This window comes from Elephas maximus, chromosome 20 (assembly GCF_024166365.1).
Source record: "Elephas maximus indicus isolate mEleMax1 chromosome 20, mEleMax1 primary haplotype, whole genome shotgun sequence".
NCBI lineage: Eukaryota > Metazoa > Chordata > Mammalia > Proboscidea > Elephantidae > Elephas > Elephas maximus.
The window spans coordinates 42,449,177-42,463,698 of NC_064838.1; the positions used below are offsets into that span (position 1 = coordinate 42,449,177).

A 14,522-nucleotide genomic window follows, 5' to 3' on the forward strand; every position below is an offset into this window, starting at 1 on the left:
CAACCTCACGCCCTGTTCACTCTTCCATGGAGGTCACATTCCAGCCCCCCTTTCTCAAACACAGCACTTGCTACTTTTTCTCTTCACTGAATCCTCTAACCTCCATTCAAGTCCCCTGCTCGCTCTAAGTCCAGCACATGGCTCCCCCCCGCCTCCCCCCCACCGAAGCACACTCTCACACCTCTGGATTTCTGGACTCTGCTCAGCTGCTCCCAGTGTCTGCTCTGCCGTTTCCTTTTCTCTGCCTGGAAATCTCCAGCTCACCTTTTGAGACCCAGTCAGTGTCCCCTCCTGTGACACGCCCCCCCATCCCAGGCACTACCATCTCTGTGCTCCTCTTTATCAAAGCCCCACAACTCTGCACGTTATCTTAACTGCTTGCTTGTGCTGCCCCTACCACCACCATTCGGGACTGTGAGCTCCTTGAGGACAGGAACATCTGTTTTACCTACCCTCAGATCCAAAGCAAAGGTGCTCAATATACTTGTGTAGAGTCTCTGAACAAATGGATGAAAGTACCAAGAGCAGTAGTACCTAATCCTCTCCCACCAAACCAGTTTCCAAAGCCCTCCACACAGGGGCTACAAACTCAGCTGATACAGGGGCCAGGCATGTACTAGAGGGCAGCCACCTGGACGGCACAGATCCTTCCAAAGGGCTCAGGCCACTCGGCCCAGCCAAGGGCTGCCTGCGAAACAGGGTTCCATGTGCATACAAATCTTCTCATGTTTCCAGAGAGGCCAGGAATATGGGTTTTTACGTGAAATCTCTTAATTTTTAAATGGTGGCAATGAATTTTAAAACATTTTTAAACATTATATGGGCCAAACAAAACATATCTGCAGGCTAGACCCAGCTCTTGGGCCACCATTTTTATTCCCTGAAAAAGACCCTAATGTGATTACTCCTGCCCAGGGATAAACGGGCTGGGACAATCTTTCTCCTGCCTAGGCACTAAGGACAGAAATGGGCAGATCCAGGACGAGAACAGAAGGGACTCTAACACCTTCCAGAAACAAACAAAGGGTCCTTACTGCGTAGCTACCACAGCCCAGGTAATGTTGTTAGGCAGATTTAACCCTGGGCTAGGGCTGAGGACCCAGCTCCTGGGCAAAGGCTAGGAGCTTATTTAATATCAAATATTATTGAGTAAAGGCAACCCACAGAGGGGAGAAAATATTTGAAAATTATATATCTGATAGAGGTCTAGTGTCCAGAATATATAAAGAACAATTAAAAAAATAGGAAAAGGACTTGAAAAGACATTTCTTCAAAGAAGATACACAAATAACCTACAAGCACATGAAAAGATGCACAACATCATTAGCCATCAGGGAAATGTAGATCAAAACTACACCGGGACAGCGTTTAACATTCCTGCTGTTGTTGCTAGTTGCCGTGGAGTAGATTCCAACTCACGGCAATCCCACGTATGGGCTCTCAAGGCCGTGACCTCTTGGAAGCAGATCACCAACCAGGCCTGTCTTCTGAGGTGCCTATGAGTAGGTTCAAGCTGCCAGCCTTTTGGCTAATAGTCAAGTGCTTAACTGTTTGTACTACCCAGGGGCCTCCTTTACACCTACTAAAAAAAAAAAAATCTAGGGTGACTATAATCAATAAGACAGACAATAGCAAGTGGTGGTGAGAATGTGGAAAAATCAGAGCCCTCATACACTGCTACTGGTGGGAAGGTAAAATGGTGCAGTGCTCCGGAACAGTCTGGCAGCACCTCCAACAGTTAAACATAGAGCTACCATATGACCCAGCAATTCCACTCCCAGGTATACACCCAAGAGAATCAAAAACATATATTCACAGGAAGACTTGTACACAAATGTTCACAGCAGAAACAATTCAATACCCACCAACTGATAATAAAATGTGGTCTCTCTACACAATGGAATATCATTCAGGAAATGAAGCACTGATGCATGCTACAACATGGATGAGTCTTGAAAACATTATGGTAAGTGAAAGAAGCCCGTCACAAAGAACCATATAGAGTGTGATTTCATTTATATGAAATGTCTAGAATAGGCAAATCTATAGGGACAGAAAATAGATTAGTGGTTGCCTAAGGCTGGGGGTAGGAGAAGGTGGGGAATGACTACTCTTGGGTACGGAATTTCTTTTTAGGGTAATGAAAATATTCTAAGTTTAGACTGCAGCAATGGCTATGCAATTCTGAATATACTAAAGAACAATGAATTGTACATTTTAAATGGGCAAACTTTATGGTATTTGTACTACATCAATAATTTTTTTTTTTTAATATTGCATACGTACTGTGTGCCAGGCCATGTGTGGGCCCTAGAACTACAGAGATTAATTCGGACATTTGTCTCCGCCCCCACAAAACTTCCAGGCTAATGGGAATGGCAGATGTGGAAACCAGGCTTCTTCACCAAGACTGGGACCTCCAGGACATACAGAATACCGGAGCTGTAGATACCAACAACTTCTGCATCATATCTAAGCCCTCCCTGGAAAAGAGAACATAGACTCAAGTGTCAAAGCAAGACGGTCTCATCCCCAGCCTGGCTGTGGCTCCATCAAACAAAGGAATGACAGGGAGGGGACTATATCTTAGGTCTTAATTTACAGGTTGTTCCCTGGGATGCCTGCCCAAATCTTATTTCAACCTGAATGGAGTGATTTTAAAGAAAAACCCAAGAGACATACTGATAGAAAACAAAGGAGATGCTAAGGGAAAAGTTTAAAAGCAATTAATTTTAAATGATTACAGCTTACCAAAAGCTGTGGCTATGATTTGCTTCTGACTTTCATCATAACCTTCCAGCAAAATATTTGCCTCAAGAAGGCAAAGTCTTTGTATTATTTTCTATTCCTAGCATGACTACAAAAATATTCTTTGATTTAACATTTGATATGTTTTGTTCTCAAGGGCAAGCCCCATGAGAAGAAAAATGTACCCCAACAGAATGAAATATGACTACCTGCTTCCATTTTTCTTTCCTGTTGGTTCCTGCTCAAATATTCTGCATTAATTTAAACTCAAGGCTGCGTCTCTGATGTTGTGCTTCTCCCACACTGTCACCCAAACCAAAGCAAAGTCACCCGCTGTCCAGCGCCAGGAGAAAAGTGCTACAGACAAAGCTCAACTTTAGAGTCTCCTGGAGACAGCTAAAGGCACTCCAACTTGGAAGGAAATCAGGTAGGGATCAGAGTGTGATAATGTACCAAACAAAACAGAAAAACTTGTTTTTGAATAAAGAAAGGCACACTTTGAATCCACTGAGGTCGATTCCTGTTGGACATAAAGAGGCTTTGAAGCAAGGCAACACAAGAGACTCCAGTATCATATATACAGAGACCAATGTTCGTTAGTGGTTACCAGGGATGGGCGGGAAGGGAGGGGGATTCACTTGTTATTTTTGGTGATGGGAAAAGTAGCATAGAATGTGGGAGTAATGAGCACAGCTTGACCAAAGTAAACGATGCCACTAAGAAGTGCACAAGATGAAACGACATTTGTGCCAAAGAATATGATGTAAAATGTGGCAACGACACCAACAATAACCAAAATATGAGTGCACAGTCACATATGTAGGTGTACAGGCATATATGTGTATGGGTAGGTACAGATGAGTACATATGCATGCACAGACAGAAGTATCTATATATCTACATGTATGTGTATGTACAGATAAGTATGTCCACACATATATGTCCATAGAGAACAGTTACAGATACTTCTCAGACATAACCAAATACCCTGCAAGAAAGGTTTTCTGGGTTTGCAGGCTTAGACCCTTAGTCTCATGGGACAACTCAGTCAACTGGCACCACAAAGTTCACGCTCTACATCCTAGTGAGGTGAGTAGTGTCTAGGATCTTAAAAGCTAAACAGCAGCCATCTAAGACATTACAATAGGTCTCAACTCGTTAGGAGCAAAAGAAAAAAGGAAACCAAAATCTCAGAGAAGAAACTAGTCCACAGTGCTAAAAGCCTACACAAGGCACAGCCTCATCTACCCTGAGACCAGAATAACTAGATGGTGCCCAGCTACCACTACCAACTGTTCTGATCAGGGCCACAACAGATGGACCCTGACAGAACGGGAGAAAAACATGGAACAGAACTCAAATTCTTAGAAAGTCCAGATTTACTGGACCAGTTGAGACCAGAAGACTCCCTGAGACTATCGCCTTCTTTAAACCTTGAACCAAAACTATTCCCAGAAGTTACCTTTTAGTGAAATAACAGACTGGCACACAAAATACTGCTATTCCCTACTTTTCAAAAGTTTGCTTTATGCCATTTCACTTTTATGAAAGACCTACATTAGTAATCCCAGAAGCTGGACTATATGAAGAAGAACATGGCATCAGGATTGGAGGAAGACTCGTTAACAACCTGCAATATGCAGATGACACAACCTTGCTTGCTGAAAATGAAGAGGACTTGAACCACTTGCTTGCTTGCTGAAAATGAAGAGGACTTGAAGCACTTGCTGACGAAAATCAAAGACCACAGCCTTCAGTATGTATTACACCTCAACATAAAGAAAACAAAAATCCTCACAACTGGACCAATAATCAACATCATGATAAATACAGAAAAATTCTCAAGGATTTCGCTTTACTCGGATCCACAGTCAACACCCATGGAGGCAGCAATAAAGAAATCTGCTGCAAAAGATCTCTTTAAAGTGTTAAAGAGCAAAGATGTCACTTTAAGGACTAAGGTGCGCCTGACCCAAGCCTTGGTGTTTTCAATAGCCTCATTGCATGTGAAAGCTGGACAATGAATAAGGAAGACCAAAGAAGAACTGATGCCTTTGAATTACAGTGCTGGAGAAGAATACTGAATATACCATGCACTTCTAGCAGAATGAACAAATCTGTCTTGGAAGTACAGCCAGAATGCTCCTTAGAAGCAAGGATGGTGAGACTTGTCTCACATACTTTGGACATGTTATCAGGAGGGACCAGTCCCTGGAGGACATCATGCTTGGTAAAGTACAGGGTCAGTGAAAAAGAGGAAGACCCTCAACAAGATGGATTGACAGTGCCTGCAACAATGGGCTCAAGCATAACAACAATCGTGAGGATGGCGCAGGACGCGGCAGCAGTTCATTCTGTTGTACACAGGGTCACTGTGAGTCAGAACCAACTCAACAGCACCTAGCAACAACACTAGTATCTGCTTTCCTTAACCAAAAGAAATCCATAGAGGATTTTTGCTTTTACGAAAAAAGATGACAAGCGGAAAGAGCATTCTTCATTTATTCTACAACTAGCCATGAAGGAGGCAGCGTGCACCCGTGACAGCAGGAATGCCATCATCAAGCTCCTTCCCCGGGCACTGCACACAGCGTTCCTGCTTTTACCACACGTTAGTGCTATTTTAGGGTTTATGCGTTATTTAGTAGGATTTGGTATGTTATATTTGGATCTAGGAATGCTCACAAATTTTTCCCATATAAATTAATGGTAATTGCTGCTTCACTTTACACCACGTTGGCTTGCAAAAGGTTTCGTAGGAACACTCTACTTTGGGATAGCAGAGGAAACCCGTAAAGGAGAATACCGTGAGTTCAGAACTCCAAGATGTCAACAATTACTCTGAAGCAAAGATGAGAAGACAACGAGAGTAGTGGAAATGGAACAATCAGAATGTAATTAATGAGAATGCTGACACACTGTGAAAGATGTAACTAATGTCACTGAACAGCTTGTGTGGAAATTGTCAAATGGGAACCGACTTTGCTATGTAAAGTTTCACCAAAAGCACTCTAAAATATTATGTAAAAAGAGAGATTCCAGTATCAGCCTTAGCTTTACCTGATGGTAGAAGACATTGAAGAAGTGGCCCAGGGAGAGAACAATCTTTCAGTTACGGTGTGTACCCTCTAATGAAGAAGGTCAAAGAGGCAGCTCTCCCTGAGTGGACACAAAGCAATTGGGAACTTAGGCCTGACGGGTCCTGGGAGCTAAAGACAGGGAAGCATTTCCACTTACATCAACTCCTTCAAATACGCCTTCAGGATTTTAGGAATAACATATCCGACTACCTAATTTAACATAATGTGCTCCTACAGAGAGTCTCATGAACAGATAAAGGACAAAGAAAACCAAGCCTTTCTTCTGGAAGGTGCAAGCATTAGAATGAAACTCAAGCTTCTCGCCACGGCCACTGAGGTCTGCATGGCCTGCAGTTTATTTCTGCTCGAGCCCTGCTGCCTTCCAGTCTTATGTGCAGATGCTTAAAAGACAACATAACAGTCTGGGTGAACACACACTTTCGCTCACACACGACACCCTTATCATGAGTCCCAGAGAATCTCAGACAGACTTCAGGAAGACCAATGGGCACCATCCACGATAAATTAGCCCAAAGAGAAAAGGGCGTTCTCCACATCAGCACCAAAAGCACTGAAAGCTGGTAAAACAGAAAAAGCAAAGTAGCTTGAGCTTTAAAAAGAATCTCTCTCTCAGGCTACAGAGACAAAAATCTTCTGGGCTCTCGGTTGTTTTTTCGCTCCAACAATAGTCACCCCAAACCAGACCCACAGGATTTCGACAACTCTCATCTGGAATGCCCAGACAGGGGTCCACGCCAAGCAGGAGGCACTACTTAAATGGTGGGTATAGGAGGCAAAAGATGTTAGGAAGACAAGACGTGGCAGAAGAGCTGCTGTTCATTAACAATAAGAACAAAAGACCATGAGACAATACACTGTTAATCCTAGCAGCCACCAGAGAACTATAAATTGCCAAGCCAAGATAACGACATTTTTCAGCCCTCCTCTTTCCTGCCAGAATTAGATTGAGGATGACTCTAAGTCCCTCACCCCCACCCAAGTCTTTAAAACATACATTACTGAATCTTTTTGAAGTTCTAACCGAGAGATTTATACTCTAAAATGGGTTGGAGAAAAATACTGCCCTGAAACACGACTTTAGGGGGCTGGAGTGGACTGGTACACTTTTTCATTCACATGGAAATGGCCACAGTATGGGCTTTGTAGTCAGACTTACTTAGCTCAAACCTAGCTCTGACACTTACTATCTTCCCTGACCTCTTGAGCCTCTGTTTCTTCATCTGTAAAATGGGAATATCACCTCTTACACAGGATTGCTGTAAGAGTTAAATAAAAATATATATATATACATATGACATAAGGACAGTATTATTGTCATCACCATTAACCCTACAGCACCCCTTAGGAGTTTCATATATTGAGCCACATAGACTCAAGGGAGATAAAATCCAACCTTCTCTAAGTTATGAAAGGATTCTCTTTTTTGTGAAAGTATTTCGGGGGGAGCAATGGAATTACAGAGAGCCAACTTTAATTTAAGATATATTAAACTTCAGAGATATCATCATGGAACTCAGACAATCATTTCCTACTACCAAGGATAATGCATTCAGCAAAGGATATAAACAATCTACAATGAGCCAGGAACTCTAAAAAGAACCCAATCTTCCAAGGACCCCAGGTGCAGGTATGTCTTGTGGGAGTCGCTGCCTGAGCCATCTTGCATCTTTCTAACATTTGGGCCTGATAATGTCACAAACCTACTTTTAAAACCTTCCAAGGATTTGGTGAGTAGTGTCTAGGTTCTTAAAAGCTTGCAAGTGGCCATCTAAGCTACAACCATTGGTCTCTATTCATTTGGAGCAAAAGGGAACAAAGGAAACCAAAGACTCAAAGAAGAAACTCGTCCATAGGATTATAACAGCCCACATGAACCACAGCCTCTTCTAACCTGAGACTAGAAGAACTAGATGGTGCCCAGCTACCACTACTGACCATTCTGACCAGGGATACAATAGAAGGTCCCAGATAAGAATGGGGAAAAAATGTAGACCAAATTCAAATTCCTAAAAAAGGCCAGACTTACTGGACCCATTGAGACTAGAGGAACCCCCAAGACTATTGCCCTAAGGTACCCTTTGAACTTGGAACTGAAGCTACTCCTGGAGGTCACCTTTCAGCCAAGTAATAGACTGGCTTACAAAACAAACAATATCACCCATGAGTAATGTACTCCCTTAAACAATCAACTACTACATATGAGACCAAATGGTCAGTATTTACCCAAAAGCAAAGATGAGAAGGCAAGGAGGGAAAGGAAAATTAAATCAATGGAAACAGAATGAAAATTATGAGAATGTTGACACATTGTGAAAATTGTAACCAACCAATTTGCTGTGTAAACTTTTACCTAAATCACAATAAAATATTTTTTAAAAACCTTCCAAGGAGTTTCTTGGCCCTTAGGAGAAAATCTACACTAAGAGCCCTCTAAGCCCAGTCACCACTTGATAGGACCTGACCACGTCAAGCCCCCTACCTTCATCTTCACACACCTCCCCATACAGTATGCTGATCCCAGACATACCCAAATGCTGGGGTCTCTCCAACTCTAAACAAAACCTCAGAGCCCTCCCTGCAGAAGCAGTTCCCACTATTAGCAAAGCTCTCCTTTCCCATCATACCTTACACCTCACCCCCCAACAAAGTGAGTATTCCTACTTCTGCGCTATGTGCCAAAAGCTCTACCGGATCACTTCGCACATAATACAGTGCTCTCTCCCAGGCCCTGCTGTAGGACCCTAGAGAGGGGGGAAAGAACCAATGTATACTACATGCTAACTGCATGCCAGGCCCTAGGCCGTTTTCTGTCCATTAGCCCAAGAAGAAGGTTCTCTCCTCACTACAGCTGCATGCCTACCATCCGCCAGGCTCTGCTCCAAGCACAGAGAACATACTGGTGATTAAGATGAGGCTCCTGCTCTGCTCTCGCTCGGGACCTCACCTCTGGCAGAGGACAGAAACTACCAACAGGTAAACACATAGTGTCAGCCAGTGAGAATGGCTACAGAGGAAACACAACAGGGGCACGAGAAAGTGTGAGGGGAGAGAGCTGAGAACACAACTTAGGCAGGTCAGGGGAAGCCTCTCTGAGGTGACATTCCAACTGATATTTAAATGGTGACAAGGAGCCAGAGCTCCTTCCCAGAGGAAACAGCAGGTACAAAAACCCTGAAGGAAGCAGCTGTTTAGCACATTCAAGGGGTAGGAAGGAGCCAGTGTGAGCAAAGGTCAGGAGCAGAGAGCTCAGTAGTAGATGAGGCTCCGAGAGGAAGGCGGAGGTCAGACGGTACAGGATCCCGCGGCTATAACAAGGAGGCTACGTTTTACTCTAAGCTCAATGGGAAGCCACTGGAAAGTCTGTAAGCAGAGGGCTGACATGATCTGATGAATATTTTAAAAAACATTACACTGACAACTGCACAGAAAATGAAACAGAGGGAAGAGGAAGGCAAGTGGGCAGGACAGGAAGCACAGAGTCTAGAACTGTAGGGGTCCAGGTGCCATAAGGCAAGCTTTGGCTGCTGGAGCCATTTCAAAAGTCAAAGATTCCCACACAGTGTACAGACCATGAGGGTAACTAAAGGCATTAAGTAGAGGGGCATTCAGGTGAGGGGCAGCAGGGGCAGGTTCTAACACAACCCAAGACGTCAGTCTTCCCCCACCACGCAGGGCTGTTGCATGGACTCTGGTTCCCAGCAATGTGCCCAGACCTCACCTGGGAGGCCCTGCTCCTCAAAAGAAAAACAGTCAACTTTGTCTTTCATTTCCCTGAAAAGGAAAGTGAGATTCTGATCTATTTAAGGAAAGATATAACAAGCCTTGGTCTCACCATACCAATGTGCACAGGCCACTTAATGCCTACTAAAAAGATCAAAAATGTCTCCTCTCAGACTGGAACACTTCTACACTGCTGGTGGGAACGTTAAATGGTACAACCACTTTGGAAATCAATTTGGCGCTTCCTTAAAAAGTTAGAAATAGAACTACCATACGATTCAGCAATCCCACTCCTTGGAATATATCCTAGAGAAATAAGAGCCTTTACACAAACAGATATATGCACACCCATGTTTACTGCAGCCCTGTTTACAATAGCAAAAAGATGGAAGCAACCAAGGTGCCCATCAACGGAAGAATGGATAAATAAATTATGGTATATTCGCACAATGGAATACTACGCATCGATAGAGGACAGTGATGAATCTGTGAAACATTTCATAACATGGAGGAACCTGGAAGGCATTATGTTGAGTGAAATTAGTCAGTTGCAAAAGGACAAATATTGTATAAGACCACTATTATAAGAACTTGAGAGATAGTTTAAACTGAGAAGAAAACATTCTTTTGTGGTTACGAGGCGGGGGGTGGGAGAGTGGTACTCACTAATTAGATAGTAGATAAGAACTCTTTAGGTGAAGGGAAAGACAGCACACAATACAGGGGAGGTCAGCACAATTGGACTAAACCAAAAGCAAAGAAGTTTCCTGAATAAACTGAATGTTTCGAAGGCCAGCATAGCAGGGGCAGGGTCTGGGGACCATGGTTTCAGGGGACATCTAAGTCAACTGGCATAATAACATCTATTAACAAAACATTCTGCATCCCACTTTGAAGAGTGGCATCTGGGGTCTTAAATGCTAGCAAGTAGCCATCTAAGATGCATCGATTGGTCTCAACCCACCTGGAGCAAAGGAGAATGAAGAACACCAAGGACACAAGGCAATTACGAGCCCAAGAGACAGAAAGGGCCACATGAACCAGAGACTACATCATCCTGAGACCAGAAGAACTAGATGGTGCCCGGCTACAACCGATGACTGCCCTGACAGGGAACACAACAGAGAACCCCTGAGGGAGCAGGGGAGCAGTGGGATGCAGACCCCAAATTCTCATAAGACCAGACCTAATGGTCTGACTGAGACTGGAAGGACCCTGGTGGTCATGGCCCCCAGACCTTCTGTTGCCCCAGGACAGGAACCATTCCCAAAGCCAACTCTTCAGACATGGATTGGACTGGACAATGGGTTGGAGAGGGATGCTGGTGAGGAGTGAGCTTCTTGGATCAGGTGGACACTTGAGACTATGCTGGCATCTCCTTCCTGGAGGGGAAATGAGAGGGTCGAGGGGGTTAGAAGCTGATGAAAACGACACCAAAAGAGAGAGTGGAGAGAGAGAGCAGGCTATCTCATTAAAAAAATCTCATTGGGGGAGAGTAATTGGGAGTGTGTAGCAAGGCGTATATAGACTTTGGTGTGAGAAACTGACTTGATTTGTAAACTTTCACTTAAAGCACAATAAAAATTATTTAAAAAAAAAAAAAGTCTCCTCTCTCAGAAGGTAAGAAAATAAGAAAAGTAACAAAGTACACACAAGAATACAAAAATTCCTCTTCTTTTCTTGTCTGGTTTTATAGTCTAAATCAAGGACCTGCCAAATTCTATGGGGTGTCAATAATTTGGCTATACACGATCAGGCTGGCATTGGAACATTTTTGTCATAGGAAGAGTTTCTCTAAAATTGCATAGATCGGAATGGGGTTTGTGGGGGAAGTGTAATAAAGTGACTTAGGGAAGAGTGGGAAGGGGTCCAGCTTTGGAGCCAGGCAGGCCTGGCTATTCCACTTACTAGCTGTGTGACTCTGGGCAAGATACCTAGCCTAGGTTTCCACAATTAATCAGTGATAACCACCACACTCGTTGCAGGGTTTGCATGGGAAGTGGCAAACGTGCAAGAACATCAAGCCAATAAATAGCTTATTACTATTATATACCTGTGTGTGGAATGTCCAGAATTAGGTTCAAAGGTCACACAGCTCATAAGAGACAAAGCCAGGCCAAGCCCAGCTCTGACTCCAAAAATATGTCCTTCACCACTCATCTATACCATTTAATAGAAAAAGTGAAGAATTTGTCCCCTTAATTTTTATCTGTCCCTTCTATCTCCAACCTAAACTCGTTCAGAGTACATATCCTAAATGCATTTGAATACGACCAGATAGAATTCAGTTGTAAGAGCAGAAGAGAGTAAAAGCAATCATGTGTATTTTAATATTTACCTGATGACTGAAACTTGGATTGAGTAGAGACTAAGCAGTGTGACCTTGGGTAAGTCCCTTCATCTCTCTGAGCCTCCATTTCCTCTACTGAAAAATGGGGGAAATGAGCCTGAACTGCTTCCAGCATGGGGCAGGTAGGAGGTAACAAAGATGAAAGTAGTTAATAAACTCATCACTACAGCTGGGACCCTGAATACCCAATTGACCAATGAGGCCATCATCACCAGGCTAATAAAATCATCTGCCCAATATATACTCCCACATGTGCCTGTAGGTGCATAAGTGTGATTGGGTGGAAATACAAGAAACTGGAAACAAGGAAGGTAACCAGCTCCTAGGAATCAGCAGTGAGATGGATACTTCTTCCAGCTATGTACCTCTTTGTCCCTTGTGCATGTATTGTTGTATGTTTTTTTTTTTTTCTAAAAAAGTGTTAAAGACTTGTCCATATATTTAAGTGTAGTTAAATGGGTCTGGAAAAGCACTCCACACAGGGATAACAGTGGTTTCCTCCAGAGAGATGGAGAGGGGTCCAGAATTGGGAAAGGGCACTGGGGAGGGGGGAGGTTAAAAGGGATTTTTGCCTTATCTGAAATGTTCTAGTTTCTCACAGGTAGTATGTACTCACATATCGCCTAAATAATTAAAAATTAAATGGTACAGCATCTTAGGAGGGCACTTAGGCAGTACCCATCAGGAATACAAACACACGTCCTTTGCCCTGGCAAGTTCATTTTTGGAGTTTACCCTAAAGACTTCTATTCTGGAATATACACAGCAGTACTGTTAGCAAAAACTTAAAAAAAAAAAATCCCCACTGCAACAAGTAGATTCAGGCTCTTAGCAACCCTACAGGACAGCAGAACTGATCCACAGAGTTTCCAAGGCTGTAAATCTTCACAAGAAGCAGACAGCCACATGTTTCTCCCAGAAAGGTGGGTTCAAACTGCTGACCTTCTGATTAGCAGCTGAGCTCTTAACCACTGCACCACCAGGGCTCCTTGCAAAAACTAAAAAATAAATAAATGTACATTATCAGGAGACAAGAAAACTACGCTGTAAGTCTACAATGGAATTTTATGGGGCTTTCACATGTACAAATATGGAACACTCTTCTAGGCACAGTGTTAAGTGAAATAATGTATACGGTGTTACCATTTTATACAAAAAGAGAGGAGGGGAATGGGAGGGCGATTACATAGACACAGGTATGCCTGTGTTTGTATGCGCTTTTTCGAAAATGATACACAAACTGGAACAGTGGTTGACTCTGGAAACATGAGCCAGGAGACTGAAGGACGGGTGAGTGGCGACTTTTTTTTAGACTTTTTACATACACTCTTTTTGTAGCCTTTGAATGTTCTTAACTTGCTCATGTATAACAAACACCTTTTGTGAAAGCAACAAAACGCTTCCCCCCCCCCCTTAAAGAAAGCACCTTCCTGCTCGGTTGTTGCTGGGTGGGGAAAGCTTTCAAGCTAGGCAGCTGTGAGTCGCGATCCCAAAGCCTCCATTCACTTGCTGCGGGGCCTTCGGCGGGCCATGTCCGCCTCTCGGGACCCCACTGGCCCCGCCTGAGCAATGGGGCGATCCGCTTGCCCAGCAGCGGCTCATTCGAGTCCGGGCGCAGAGCCCGCCGCTGGCCCGACGCCCCTGAGCCCGGCTCCCGCCCCGGCCCGCGCTCACCGCCAATGATGGTCCGGATGAGGGAGGCGTGCCCGGGGCAGTCGACCAGCGTGACCTGCAGCTGCGGCTCGGCGGGCTCGGGCCCGGCCTCGGACGCCGCCGCAGGCGCGGGCAGCGCCGACCGCAGGCGCGCGGGCAGGGGCACGGAGAAACAGGAGAAGCCCAGGTCGAGCGTGATGCCGCGCTCGCGGCTCTGCGGCTGCTTGTCGAAGGCGGCGGTGGAAGCCGTGGTGCTCAGCGCCCGCGCTAGCGCCGTCTTGCCGCTGTCGATGTGGCCCAGCACGCCCACATTCACATTCACCCGCCGCCCAGCCATGCCGCCGCCTGGGACACCGGCCCGGCCCACCCCGACCGTCTGCGGCCGCTGCGGTCCGGCCCGCTAAGCGGCCCCCAGCAACCTGTGTGTCGGGCGCGGCCGTTCCGGCCCCGAAGCTTCCGCCCTGGCGGCGCCGGAGGGCACGGCCGGCACCGGGTATGGAGTGGGGCACGCGGAGATGGCGCTTGCCCGAGGTCACTGTCCCCTCACCTGGTTCCTCCCACTGAAGCCTGTAGGAGCCTGACATTGAGGGAATCCATTCCTTCATTTGTTTATTCATTCATTTCAACAAGCCCTTGTTAAATGCCTCCTTGGTGGCACAGTGGTTAAGAGTTATGGCTGCTAAGCAAAAGCTGGGCAGTTGCAATCCACCAGCCGCTTCTTGGAAACCCTATGGGGCAGTTCTGCTCTGTCCTATAGGGTCCCTATGAGTCAGAATTGACTTCACCACGGCAACGAGTTTGGATTGTTTTTGTTTGTGGGGGAGTGCCTAAGCAGGCACTGCTTATTCAAGGCTCTCGAGAGAGTGCGCCGTCGACCTTATATTCTTTTGGGAAAGTCAGACAATACACAAATGAGCTAATGAATGAACGAGACCATTTTCAGACAGTGA

The 14,522-nt window shown here is 45.0% G+C and overlaps 1 protein-coding gene across 1 annotated transcript in view; it reads right to left on the reverse strand.

Moving 5' to 3' along the window:
• EEFSEC (eukaryotic elongation factor, selenocysteine-tRNA specific) overlaps positions 1–13,957 on the reverse strand; it is a 300,555-nt gene extending 286,598 nt beyond the window's left edge. Inside the window, exon 1 of the mRNA XM_049863135.1 lies at positions 13,594–13,957. Coding sequence (XP_049719092.1) covers positions 13,594–13,909 — 316 coding nt within the window. The 5' untranslated portion in view covers positions 13,910–13,957. The remainder of the gene's footprint in view (positions 1–13,593) is intronic.
• Positions 13,958–14,522: the final 565 nt, after the last annotated feature.